Source organism: Carya illinoinensis, chromosome 14 (assembly GCF_018687715.1).
Source record: "Carya illinoinensis cultivar Pawnee chromosome 14, C.illinoinensisPawnee_v1, whole genome shotgun sequence".
In the NCBI taxonomy this organism is placed as follows: Eukaryota; Viridiplantae; Streptophyta; class Magnoliopsida; order Fagales; family Juglandaceae; genus Carya; species Carya illinoinensis.
In genome coordinates, this window is record NC_056765.1 from 3,713,873 (window position 1) to 3,728,981 (window position 15,109).

The window sequence follows — 15,109 nt, forward strand, 5'->3', positions numbered from 1 at the left end:
ACCGTAAAAGCTGTAAAGTACTCCTGTCCCTTATTATTGAATGCGTGTCACTAGGGGAGAGAACCGCAGTTACAGCACTACACATGGACATTGTCATGAGTTGCTGGATACCGTATGTTGGCGTGATACTGCGTTTGATCATCAGCAGTACGTACATACGGTGTCTGCATGCCTCTATATAATCCATTTCTACGTACGTCTACTACTCATTGTTCATTTCTGTCGGCTTTGGAAACGAATATTAAACATGAAATTTTACTTCAAATTCATTATATATATAGACTATTTCAAGGAAATTAATGGCAACTACGGATAAAATATTAATATCTCAATAATTTTTTAAGTCGGTCAATAATTTCAGTCTAAATCAGTTTTGGCTACCAAAACATCTCCATCCATGAGACTATGACAGGGTTGGCTTCGTCTGTTTTTGAATACGGATTAATTTCAACTTATCAACTTTTGCACTTGTTTCTTTAGATAATGACATATATCGAGCTTGAATGCTAGCTATAGCATTCAAGTTGGAACCTAAATTCTTATTGTCAAAAGTCGTACAATAAATGCATTGACATTGGAGGGTGTTTTACGGGAAATCTTTTTCCCCATGCTGCGTTAATATAGATGTTTAAATTTTACGTGGAGTAGGGGTACCCTGTTGTTGAAGGTTGTTCGAGTTTTTTCTAAGAGTATGGCATGGGTTATTTCAGTGCTGTAGAGCCTGGTATTCAAACATTTATTCAAGGTATTTTCTCTTTTCTTTCTTATCCTGAAAAAGTAAGGGCATCTAGTGACTTTGAACTGATAACCATTTTTGGCTAACCTAACATCCTTTGTCTCTTGGTACCAACAATAGGTAGTACAGAAATATTTACCTATTGTCCATCGACTACACCTTTTAGCCTGATTGATGTCAGCTATAGCATACAAGTTGGAGCCTAAGTTCTCATTTTCAAACGTACGTTAAATAAGACGGATTGTATACAGTCTAACATGGTTGCCTTTGTAGGGTGTTTGACGGGAAATTTTTTTTCCAATACTGCATTATTGATGTCTAACTTTTACATGGGCTAGAAGTGTAATTCACCCGGTTCGGTTTTAGATATATTTTAGGACCAAATTAGTATAAATTAGTTTTGAAATTTAAAGAACCGATACTGCAATGATTATATCTCTAAACTGGTACTTCCGATTTTTCAAGTTCCGGTCTAGTTTTTTCGGTATACTATATATGCTATAATATATAATAATATAATGATAATATATTGTAGTATATTATAATATATATTATAATTATATTATAGACTATAGATATAATATATAGTTATTTATATAGAATTTTAAAATTTAATGATATATTAATTAGTAATTTAACATATAATACAAAATTATTTTATATATAATATAAAAAATCATATAAAAATATTTTATATAATCTAAAAAACTTAAATATATATATGAACTGGTTTAGTTTGGTCTAGCATTAGAAAAAAGAAAATTGGAACCAAACTAATTTCGACCAGTTTTGAAAAAAATGAAACCGGTACCCGTTCGGTCCCCTCTTTTTATTTTTTTCTCACCCCAAACTTGGAGTAAGAGTTTGTACTTAATTGAGCCCCTAATTTTGACGAGAAATTATATTTACAGTATTAGTATCAAGTGTAAGTTCTGTATTTTTTTTTCAAAAAAAAGAAGAAGATAAATATAAGATTTACATATAAAAATTATTATTTTTAATCATCTACTTTAGTTTTTTTAAGAATACATGATACTTAATTGCACCCTCTAACATTATATCTAATATCATTCAATTTTTATTTAAGTTGAATCCCAAAATGTGGCCCGCGCACACTTAAAAAACAAGCTAATTAACCTAACAAGTTTCTTTTAAGCTTTTTTCAGTAATTTATTCTATCTAACTTATCTTTTAATTTTACTCATTATAAAACATCAATATCAAATTGGAGTAATTAAAGTACTGATGTTATCCATAAATAACTTAATTGCTTGGGCTGGTTAATACATACATGCTAGAGAGTAAAATTTTTCTTAATTTATAATAATGTTTAGATCCTTATACTTATTGTATTAAGCATGTCTTTCTTGATTAGAGAGAAAAAAAAAAAAAAACATAAAAGAAAAGCATCCTTAAGAATAGAAAAATTTGCGGATAGCGTCATCTAATACCAAGTGAATAGCGTGAAGATTTTTAACCTTTTAGTGTAAAATTATAACTTAAGACCAGTTTAAATTGAGAAATACTCTCAACTTATCTCATCCTATTATTACAATTTTTTTAAATTCTTACACATAATAAACAATTCAATTTTTTCAATTCTCAAACAATAATAATATTAAAAAAATAATATTATAATAATATTTTATTTAACTTTCAACTTACATCTAAAATTATCTTTTATCTTATCTCATTGTCAAAACTGCACCTTCATTAGTGGGGTCAAAAAGAGTTGGCTTGACTCACACCATAACTACTCCCCCTCATTTGCATGCTAGCTAGATACATATAAATAGAGGGTGATGTTAGTGTGCCGCCAAACTTTGACAGTTGGGCGTGCCACTAATACAAATACTTTTTACATTTTTAACATATGTACATATTTTTAAAAATAAAAAAATATATCAATATACTAAAAGTCAGTTCATTAGATCTTAATCATTAAGTAAATTAATAAAAAAATTAAAAAGAAATTTAAATATATGAGTGGTCAAAATGAGAAAGCAAACTCACGGAGCATACTAGCATTTTCCATAAATAAATACTCATTTCACATCCATCGATCCAGTAACAATTTGCCACATCATCGAGTTGTTTACTTTGCCAATTACGATAGCTTTCACCTTTTTTTTTTTTTTTTTTTCTTTTTTTGTTTCTCGCTAAATTTTCCTTATCTATTGATTGGAATGACGATATGGCCCAAAATTCAATCACCCGATTGAGCTTGCTGGTTGTAACATAATCGAATGAAAACGACTCTAAACAATCTTAATGCTCTTCCCTTCCCCTTCCCCTTCCCCTATATAATGATAAGAAGTTAAGAACTACGCTTCAACTTCAACTCCAAGTCCCATTATATATACCCCATCTATCACGTTACAATTTATCTCTTGCTCTCTCCCTCCCTTTCCGTTTCCTCATTTCCTCATCTAAGACTTGATATCCACAACCCTAGCTAGGCTTATGCTAGAACTGGCAAACTCTCAGGAAATTATGGAGGAAACTGATTCCAATAATCGAAGGGTGGTTCTCGCCCTCTATGAGGCCTTGAGCTCGCACGATGTGGCCATGGTGCACCAAGTCCTTGCCCCCAACCTCGAGTGGTGGTTTCATGGTCCGCCTTCTCACCAGTTCTTGATGCACCTTCTGACCGGCATTGCCCCCGCCTCTGCCACATCATTCCGATTTGTGCCTCAATCCATCACTTCCTTTGGGCCAACCGTCCTTGTCGAGGGCTGTGATCATGATCGCTCTATTTCTTGGGTTCACGCCTGCACCGTTACTGATGGGATAATCACTCAGGTAAGGGAGTACTTCAACACGTCCCTCACTGTTATGCGCCTCAGTAACTCCAACTCATCTTCAATGCCGTCATCCTCATCAAGGGTTGAAATAAACCCGCTTCGTTGCCCGTCCCTTTGGGAGAGCAGTGTCTCCAGCCAAGTCGGAAAGTCAGTGCCGGGTTTGGTCCTGGTGATATGGTATTGTTTTCTCCCTATATTCCCTCAATCAGCTGTAGCCGTTACTATTATTAAAAGTAAATAAAAGTGTACAGGTGTCAGCCCCTGATTGAGTGAATCACTTACGGGCTCAGCTGGATTGCCATAAAAGATCGAGTCAGAGACTCTCAAGGTGCAAATAGTCAAACACAAAGTTGCATTCAAAGTGACGTTCCAATGGGCTTTGAATGCGCATGCATTAATCCACAATTTCAAGGGGTTGTTACTTTTATATTTATTTTGTAATAAAAATAATTATACAATCTAAAATATTACATTAAATTATTAAAATTAATAAATTATATAAAATAAAATATTACACACTAAATATGATAACAACAAAATGTTAAAATTAGGATACGCAACAACCCAAAACAGTAATATTCATGTAATTTTAATATTCATGTAACTTTAAATGAGAAAAATATTTTAATCATAAAAGAATTACATAAAAATAAATTTATAAATTGATATTATTTGATGTGATATGTCATATTGTACAATTACTTTTATTATAAAATAGATGTAACTGATTATATAAAATCTAATTTATAGATTTATTTTGTGTAATGATCTCTTTATCTCTATAACATATCTTTTTAAATAAATTAGAAGCCCACTTAGTTGCATATTATTTTATGCAAAGCCGCGACAGTAATATTCATGTAACTTTAAATCGTGCATATATATATATATATATATATGACATTCATACGCAATATTGGGCACCGATAGTTTCCCTGACATCTTCATGCTATTCGGTTTGAAGGAACTTAATTTGGTATTCACGAGGGGCGAGTTATTGTTTGACTTTGCATATATAAATTGGACGTCAGGTGCCAAAGTGGTGAAGACTTATGGTCATAATGACTTTTCTACAAAAATATATATATATATAAATATATATATATATATATATTTATTTCAAAGAAATCAATCTTTAAAACATTCAAACTATTTTTTGAAACATAATAATTTTCAATAAAATTAAAGAAAATAATATGTTTTTAAAGTTCATACATCTTTTCTTTCCATTTACGTTTAACACATAATTTTTCAGAATCAATAAAAGTCGCATGATAAGTTTTTCCTTATTCCTTGACAAAATCAATCTTTAAAACATTCAAACTATTTTTTAAAACATAATAATTTTCAACCAAATCAAAGAAAAGAATGTGTTTTGAGTTCATATATCTTTTCTTTCTATTTGTATTTACACTATAAGAAAAACGGGTAATTGCGATCGATTTATAGAAACGAAAAGAGTATTAGCAACCAAAATTGATTGCTAATACTCTTTTCGTTGCTATAAATCGATCGCAATTGCCCGTTTTTCTTGTAGTGTTAACACATAATTTTTCAGAATCAGTAAAAGTCGTATGATAAATTTTTCTCTTATCACAATTTTTTTAGAATTATATTCTTTAAATAAAGAAATTAATTCAATTTCAAAACAATCTATATATATATAAGGGGTGCCAGAAGACCATCATTCATTGGATCAATACCTCTACAAATTTAAATTTTGAAAATTTAGATGGAAAACAAATAATATATAAATATTTATTAAATATTTAATATTTTATTTTTAGGTAACATTCAACATTGCTAAAAACTTTAAAACTCTATTTTTACTTGAGTAATAAATGTAACAAGCTTATATATTGAACTCTCACTTAATCTAGTAATTTAAGAATTTTATGTAGAAAATGACTCTTTTTTTTTCACAGATTAGTTAAGATTAAAATTGAAAGTTGAATAAAATATTATTAGAATATATTTTTTAATATAATTTTTATTTTAATATTTGAAAAAATTGAATGATTTATCTTATTTTATATAAAAATTTAAGAAAGTTGTAATTATTATATGAGATGGGATGAGATGAATTGAGTTGACTTAGTTTAACCAGTCTATGTTTAAAAAGTCAAGAGACTAGCCTTTTTCCTCAATGGTCGAATAGTCTTAAATTTTAATTTTTTTTAAAAAAATCATTCATATAATCTTAGAATATATAAATTTCACACACTTTTTTATTTTTTTAAAAAAATTATAAGAAATCTGGATTTGCATAAAAAATTAATTTTTCTTTTTATAATATACTCCACTTTTTTAAATAGAATTTGTAAGATTTTAACACTTTAAAATTATATCTCACATTATTATTATTATTATTATTATTATTATTATTATTTCTTCGTGTCATCTAATTTAGACAAGTGAAAAATATTGACCATTGCTTAAAAGTAAAAAAAAACATAATATTATAGTAGATTTTATAAAAATAATTTTTTAAATTGATATAATTTTATTGGATATGGTAAATTTATTTTATAATAAAATAATTTTACAAGTTAACTTATCATATTAAATTAAGTTATTTTATGACTTTAATTTTATATAATTTATTAATACTAGAGATTTTTTATAATAATAATAATAATAATAATATATTTTGAGAATATGAGATAAGTCATCCGAGCAAATTAAAGAAGATATGACTTGCGTTATACTTACGTTTGTGCTGACACGTACGAGACTTCTGGTTCACTTTCCACGTTCTCACCTAGTTTCCCTCTGTAGTCCCGTCTCTTAGGCCACGTTTCTATTCAAATTTCAAACTCTTCCTTGTTCCTAAAGCTTCCGACTCTTCCAGCACTGATCTCATCTTCTTCACGATTATAATCTGTCTGTGACCCACAAAAATAAATTAGGAACCTTTTACCCAAGTATTATCAGGTATTGTATAGAGTTTTATTATATACAAATACAGTTACATACTAATTTGTATATCAATACTAATTTATTTATACTTAAAATTTAAATTAACATTATTTTTAATAAAATCTATTTTTTAACCAATCACATCGTATTGATGCACAGATTAGTACATAATTATACTTATAATTATATTTTTCCTATTGTATAATGTTATTTTTACACATTTTACATCACTTTTTCACATGTACTCACTTGCACAGTTACTTCAAGAATTCTTTTACTTTATATATATATATATATTTTTTTTTTTTTGTGCACTCTCATTTTCAATACTACAACATTCTAGAATTTTTTTCATTTCACTCTCTTCAGTTTTTCTCTTATCATGATATCAGATGAAATCCTAACCCTAAACTAGTGAAGTGCCGTCATGCTTATTCCAACTGTCAAATCATCTTATGCTAATTCTTCTGTTGTTCCAACTCATTCCTTTGTGGATTATTTGAATCTTTACTATCTTTAGAGTGGTGATCATCCTGAAGCAATACTTGTCTCCCAACCACTGACTAGAGATAATTACCTTATATGAAATCGATCCATGTCCATGGCTCTCATCACCACAAACAAACTCTATTTTGTTAATGGTGCCTTGTCATTGCTTGCCGAGAATGATCTAATGTATCATGCTTGGATCCGTTGTAATATTGTTGTTCTTTCTTGGTTACTCAATGCTTTGTCAAAAGAAGTTGCCTCCTCTGTCATTTGCATCGATTCTGCATAAGAGATGTGGAATGATTTGAAGAAATAGTCCATTTTTTTACCTTTGCCTCCATGTTCTTGTGGAGCCATCAAACAGATTATTGAATATCAACAAAGGACTATGTCCTACAATTCTTGATGGGGCTTAATGAGTCTTACGCTCATTTGCGCTGCGTTGCTATCAAATCTTACTTTTTGATCCCTTTTCTCTTCTTAATAAGGTTTTTTCTTTTATTCTTCAAGAAGAAAAACAAAGAGCGATTGCTTTTGATTCTTTATCTTCTAATTATGTTGTTGTTATGTTGACCAATTGTAATTCTAGTAATATGAGAGGTTACGTTAGATCTAGAAATGGCAAGCAACCTGTAAATCGTACGGAATGACCTTATTGTACTTATTGTGGTTTATTGGGTCATACGGTCGATAAATGCTATAAAATCCATGGTTATCCACTTGGATTCAAAGCAAAAACCAGAATTCCTAATGCTAATCAAGTCACTGCTAGCCAATTTGTCTTAGATTCGGTTATGGTACCAAATTTCCCTTTTTCTTAAGAGTAATGTTAATAACTTTTACATTTCTTCAAAATCAAGCTAACCCTTCTTTTGTAAATCAAGCAGGTATAGTTCCATCCACTTCTCCCCGTGCACCTTTAACTTCGTTTGCACCACCTTTTTCAGGTATCTTGATTATTGAATCTTATCAGTCTTTAGTTTTATTTGTAATTGATACAGTTGCATTTCATCAACAGTCTTGGATTCTTGATGAGTTGATTCTAGAGCAACTGATCATATGATTGGTTCTCTTCCTCTTTTTTCTTCAATACCAGCCCCTGTTAATATCTCTGTGAAATTGTCTAATGGTTCATGTATTCAAGTTACACATACAAGCACGGTTAGACTCTTTGATTCTCTAGTTCTGACTGATGTTCTACATGTTCCCACATTTACCTTTAATCTAATTTCAATTAGCAAGTTAACTTCACAGTTATCTTGTTTCTTATTGTTCTTACATGGTTTTTGTTATATCTAGGGCCTCTTCAATTGGAGGACGATTGGAGTAGCTAAACATTCTCAAAGTTTATATCAATTACTGCGAGTTTCAGGCACCTCTATTTCTTGTAATTCAATTACATTTTCTCACTATAATTCTGTCAAAAATAGTTCTCACATTTGGCATTGTTTCCTTGGACTCATTTATGATTCTAGACTGCATGATTTATCTTTTGATCTTTCTTGCTTTACAACTCCGAATAATAGTCATTGTGATGTTTGTCCACTTGATAAATATAAAGGACTTCATTTTCCTTTAAGTTTTTCAAATTCTAGCTCTATTTTTTTGTTTATTCATTGTGATGTGTCCCATATGATGGCTTTAAATTTTTTCTAACTATAGTAGATTATTACAGTAGATATACTTGGGTATATTTGCTTAAATCCAAGTCTAAATCCAAGTCTGAAACACGTTCATATTTACATTCTTTTTTTTTTATTATTATTTTGGTTGAAACTCAGTTTAATTGTAAAATCAAAACCATTCGTATTGATAATGCTTTGGAGTTTGATAAAATTTTTTTTGGCTAGCAAAGGAGTTGTATACCAACACAGTTGTGTTTACACTCCTCAACAATAGCATACACTCCTCAACAAAATGCTATTGTTGAAAGAAAGCATCAACATATACTCAATATTGCTAGATCCCTTCAATTTCAATCAAATATTCCTCTATATTTTTGCAGTGATTGTATCCTCATTGATGTTTATCTTATAAATAGAATTCCCATGCCTATTTTAGCACATAAATCACCATATGAAGTACTATTTTACGTTAAACCTCAGTACAATCATCTTAAAATCTTTGTTTGCCTTTGTTATGCATCCTTACTTGGTAATCCTTCATCTACCAAGTTTTATGCTCGAGCTCAAGTTTGTGTATTCTTAGGATACCCTGCTGGTATCAAAGGATACAAATTGTATAATTTTCATAATCATAAGATCATCATTTCTAAAGATGTCATATTTCATGAACATCTTTTTCCTTTCAAACTAGACTCACCTTATCAACACTTTTTTTTTGAAACACAGAATCCTCACTCATTTTGTCCAAATCTTGTTCTGCCAGTTCTTCTTTCAGATGCTTCCATTTCTCATTTTTCACACAATTATCTACCCATTCATTTTGATACATCTCATAATTCATCACCGCCAATTCCTATTCGCAAGTCTACAAGAAATAGAAGACCACTTGATTACTTGTAGTCTTATCATTGTTCCTTGATATAAAATAATAAAGTTACTACTTTTCCTCTGGTTGATGGTTCTTCAGTTTTAGGCACTCCTTACCCTTTTTTTCATATTCCAAATTCTCTTCTTCCTATAAGCATTTCTATTTCTCTGTTGATTATCTTTATGAACTCAAATTCTTTCATCAAGCCATCACATATCCTCATTGGGTGGATGTAATGACAACTGAAATAAATGCTCTTGAAGTCAATAAAACTTGATTTACCTCTTGGCAAGCAGTCCATTGGTTGTAAATGGGTTTACAAGTGCAAGTTAAAATCTGATGGCACTCTAGAAATGTACAAGGCTTGGTTGGTTGCACAATGATATACTCAATGAGAGAGAGTTGATTACTTTGATATTTTTTCTCCTGTTGCTAAGCTGGCCACTATTCGTTACTTCCTTGCTTAGCTGTTATACACAATTGGGAGTTGCATCAATTAGATGTCAATAATGCATTCCTACATGGAAATTTGGATGAGGAGGTATACATGAAACTTCCTCCTGGTTTTTCTAAACTTGGAGATTCTTGAGTTTGTAAGCTGCTTAAGTTTTTATTTGGTTTAAAACAAGCCTCTCGTCAATGGTTTTCTAAATTCTCCTCAACTCTGGTTGCTTATGGATTTACTCAGTCAAAGTCTGATTGTTCTTTGTTTACTAAATGTTTTGTTGATTCTTTTGTGGCACTGTTGGTATATGTGTATGATATTGTTATTGCCTCAAATCATTCACAAACTGTTACTGATCTTAAGGCTTTTTTAAATCTACATTTCAAGCTAAAAGATCTTGGTGTTTTAAGGTATTTTGTGAGACTGGAAGTTGCAAGATCTGCTAAGGGTATATCTCTTTCCCAAAGAAAATATGCACTTAAAATTGTTTTTGATTCTGGTTTATTAGTTGCTATACCTACTAGCTGTCAAATGGATCAAAACTTATGCCTCTCCAAAACAAAATCTGGAGGCCATTTACTTGCTGATCCAGATTCTTACAGAATGTTAATTGGTCATCTTCTTTATTTGACACTTACTCAACCTGACTTGTCTTTTCCTATTAGTACTTTGAGTCAGTTTATAGATCAGCCTCGACAGTCACACTATGATACTGCTATTAAAGTAGTTAGATACATCAAAGCTACTGCATGCCAAGGATTGTTCTTCCCCAGTAGCTCTTCCTTGCAGCTTAGAGGCTTTTGTGATTTTTATTGGGCCACTTGCCTTGATTCTAGAAGATTATTTACTGGATATTGCCCTTTTCTTGGAGATTCTTTAATTTCTTAGAAGTCCAAGAAGCAAGTTACTATCTTCAGATCATCTGCTGAAACTGAGTATCGATCTATAGCTTCCATATATTGTGAAATCAAATGGCTTATCTCTCTCTTTGTTGATTTTTGCATCTCCTTTACTTTTCCATTTGTTCTATATTGTGATAGTTAGGCAGCCATTCATATTGTTGCTAATCCAATTTTCCATGAAAGGACTAAATATATTGAAATAGACTGTTATTTAGTTAGAGATATGGTTCAACATGGTGCTGTTGTAACTCTTCATGTTTCTTCTAAATATCAGTTGGCATATTTATCCACTAAACATTTGGCATCTGATAGGTTTCATACTCTTCTCAGCAAGCTGGGTGTTCTAAATTTGCACAGGAGAGCTATTACTAGTTATTGTATAATGCTATATTTACATTTTACATTGCATATTCACATGTACTCATGTGCACAGTTACCTCAATTGTACCTTAGTTGATGTGAACCCCAATAGACTTGCTTTGAGACCCAACAACAATACTGGAAAAAACAACCCCAAGAAAGCCAAACTCAGGTATATGGATGGAGAATCTAGACCCGATGAGAACCCGTTCAAAGAACCTAGATTATATCAAAATCTAGACTCATTGAAGAACCCGTCTCAAGAACCTAGATTACAAAGGAAGAACGCCACAAAGGTTTTGATTTACCCTTGATAAGTTCAGAAGTTCAAGAAGAACAAGAGGAGATCACTCAATTCTTAATCACAATTCCATCTAGTCTGCCTCTCTAATGAGGTTACAATTGGTTTAAATAGACAATCCCCAAAAACCCTAAGTAAACAATGCGTCGGGTACTGTAGCTTGAACAGTGCCATACGCCGCGCTACAGTAACTTCTGAAACCCTAGTAAGACATAAAATTATAACTTTCCAAATAAACCCTTGGTCAAAATACAAGGCCTTCCCCAAACCCTAGTTCATTAGAAATAAGACGTGTGGGCTGGACATCCCCGGAGCCCAATTATTCTTGATTAATTCATTTGACTAATAAATTAAGCCCTTTTAATGAAATAAATAAATCCATGGCCTTCCATAACAATAGGCCCAAGTCGTGTCTTCTATAGCTTGGATCAAGTGGAGCAAAACTGGTTCTCCTTCTTTCAAACCCGTCATGAGTGTTGGGCTCTTGCTATCTTGATCCCAATTGGATTGCACCAATTCTTGCATTGCTCTCTTGATCTTCGTGGCTCTTAATCTTGTAATTGATCCTTAAGACTTGGTCCACCTTGGGGCCCATCATTCCCCCTCTCCTCAAAAGGATTCGACCTCGAATCTCCACCTGGATCAAAGGGAAAAACATCAGTAACATTGAAAATAGCAAACACATGATACTTACCTGGAAGATCCACTAGATATGAAGTATCATTAACTTTATCAAGAATTTGGAAATGTCAATCCAAGCTACTTCTGTCATCAACAGGTAAATGCATTAAATCAAAAGAAATAAATGGATTAAAACCATAAATAATTTCAAAAGGACAATATGAAGTAGCGTTATGCATGATCCTATTATATGCACACTCTATAAATGACAAATGATACTCTCGCAAATGTTCATGTAACAATTCAATAATTGGAAAATGATACTCCTAGAAACGTTCATTTAGCAATTCAATAAATGGAAAATGATACTCCCACAAACGTTCATGAAACACATTTAAAGTCTTCCTTACACCAAAATGACCATTCCAATTATATGCGATCTCAATGAATGGCAAACCATACTCCCAAAAGTTTTCATGTAATACACGTAAACTCTTCTTTACACCAAAGTGACCACTCCAACTATATGCAAACTCAATGAATGGGAAACAATAGTCCCACCAATATTCATGCAATATGCCTAAAATATTCTTTATACCAAAGTGACCACTCCAACTATATGCAAACTTAATGAATGGCAAGTAGTACTCCCACCAGTGGTCATGCAACACATCTAAAGTCCTCTTTATATCGAAATTTCTCAACAGACCACATCCATGCACAAGCAACTCACGCATAAGACTAGTAGGCACACAAAGTCTTTTCTTTCTAAACAAGTACCAATCTAGTCTATATAATTGAGAAAACGATGCTTTCTTACGTACTCTATACACACTAACCAAGCCATCATCATTAACAAACAAGTTCTTATCATATTGAAATCTCAATAACTTTGCATCCAAAATGAAGACAAGGACATACCTTCTTGATAATGCTTCAAATACAAGATTTCTCTTACCATATGTGTACTGAATTACATGAGGAAAGGTCTCAATGAATTGAACCCACTTGGCATGCATTCTATCCAACTTAACTTGTCCCTTCAAGTGCGTCAAGGACTTATGCTCTTCAAATAAAGGTCGGTTAGGGATTGTCACACCTGGTACAAGATCAATGTATTGCTCTATCTCTCTAATAGGTGGCAATCCACTAAACACACCGCTAGGAATCATGACCTCATATCCCTGCAACAAAGAGATAACAACACTAGGCAAAGATTTGTTAAGTCCGTTAGTTTTAAAATTTGGCTTAGCATAAAAACTCACTTCTCTCTTTGTTTTTCTCTCACTTTCTTCACTCTCATCTTTCTTTTCACTCTCTTTTTTTCTTGTGGTTTTAACATCACCCTCATTTCTTTCACTCTCTTTTTCCTTTACACTCTCCTTTCTTTCAATCCCTTTTTCAACATCTTTTTTTGAACTCTCAGCCTCACAATTGTTTTTCAACTCATTCTCTCTTTTTCTTGAGGTTTCACTATTTCTTTCTTCCCCAACCTCACTTTTCAACTTGAGTTGGTCCTCATGGACCTGTGTTGGAGTTAAAGGAGCAAATTTGATTGTTTTTCCATCATTTTCAAAACTGTACATGTTCCTAAACCCATCATGGATCACTCTCTTATCACACTGCCACGGCCTTCCCAACAAAATATGGCCAGCATGCATAGGCACTACATCACAAAGCACTTCATCCTTGTACTTCCTAATTGAAAAAGAAACTAGCACTTGCTTATTTACCCTAACCTCCCCACAATCATTCAACCACTGCAACTTGTATGGTCTAGGGTGTTTCAAGGTAGGTAAATTCAATTTCTCAACTAAAGTAGTGCTAGCAACATTAGTACAACTTCCCCCATCAATTATCATACTACATACCTTATTGTTGATGTGACATCTAGTATGAAAAATGTTCTCTCTTTGTTGCTCTATATCATCCATCTTAAATTCTGTATTGGGAGCACGCCTAACAACAAGAGACTCGCCATACTCTTCATTCTTATCGTACCTATTCTCAATACTAGGCTCATGTCTCCTCCTATCTTTCCCACTTTGTAGATTTCTAATCACTGCACCTCGTTGATCCATCCTATCCCTTACTTCTCCCAACACCATGTTCAACCGCTCAAATTGTTGTTGCATGGCTTGCAGCACAAATGAATTGTTTGACATCCCCTTTGGTTATGAGTCACTTTAATGAGTCATTGTATGTGCTGCACAAAAAAGAATGTTAGTAGAAAAAGACCTCACGCTCTCTATCTTACGTGTTTACACTCAAATAATGGCACTCCACTCGTGTTTCACACTTAATTGGCTTTTTTTCTGATAATGATCTCACACTCTCTTGCCTTTTACCTCAAGAGTTTTCCCACCCAAGTTCTTTCAGAACTAATTGAACTAAATCAAGATAATACAACCTTGTCTTATTTCAACTAGTAATTAGGTCCAAGAAACAAGAACAAGAGAAAACACTGAAAGAATAAAATGACACAAGACTCAAGGAAATGATACAAGGGAAAGAGTAATCACAAGACAATATACCAACTATAATGATATATGCAGCCCCTTTGAAATAAAATAAAAATTCTGATGTTTTTTCTATTTTTTTTTTCTTTTCTTTTCTTTTCCTTTTTTTTCTTTTCTTTTCTTTTCCTTTCCTTTTTTTTCTTTTCTTTTCTTTTCCTTTCCTTTCTTTTCTTTTCTTTTCCTTTCTTTTCTTTTCCTTTCTTTTCTCACTATTTCAATCAAAAACAGCAATATTCAATTGCAACAATCAAACAACTGAATTTAAACACATAAAAATTGGCAAGGAAATAGAAGAGAATCAATGAAACGACACTCCAAGGAATTGACAAACTTAAAGATGCAAGAAACTCTAGAAATTTCCAACCTCTATATGGTGTAAATTTTGGCAGCCCTCAAACAAGCAACTTAGTCAACCAATGTTGATAACATGAAACCAAAATGATAGAGTAATCTGCCAGCCCTAGGAAAAACGAATTTCTGCACTTTTTTTTTTTTACAACCCTAGAATTAAAGATGCAAT

General features: G+C 32.1%; 1 protein-coding gene across 1 annotated transcript; it reads left to right on the top strand.

Moving 5' to 3' along the window:
• Positions 1-3,083: 3,083 nt before the first annotated feature.
• Positions 3,084-3,945, top strand: LOC122294897 (wound-induced protein 1-like). The gene has a single exon (XM_043103882.1). It carries the CDS (start codon positions 3,200-3,202, stop codon positions 3,779-3,781), a length of 582 nt encoding a protein of 193 aa, XP_042959816.1. The 5' UTR covers positions 3,084-3,199; the 3' UTR covers positions 3,782-3,945.
• Positions 3,946-15,109: the final 11,164 nt, after the last annotated feature.

What these genes read in the sequence shown, in the direction of transcription:
- LOC122294897 (XM_043103882.1), top strand. Translation starts at nt 3,200, where the DNA reads ATGCTAGAACTGGCAAACTCTCAGGAAATTATGGAGGAAACTGATTCC.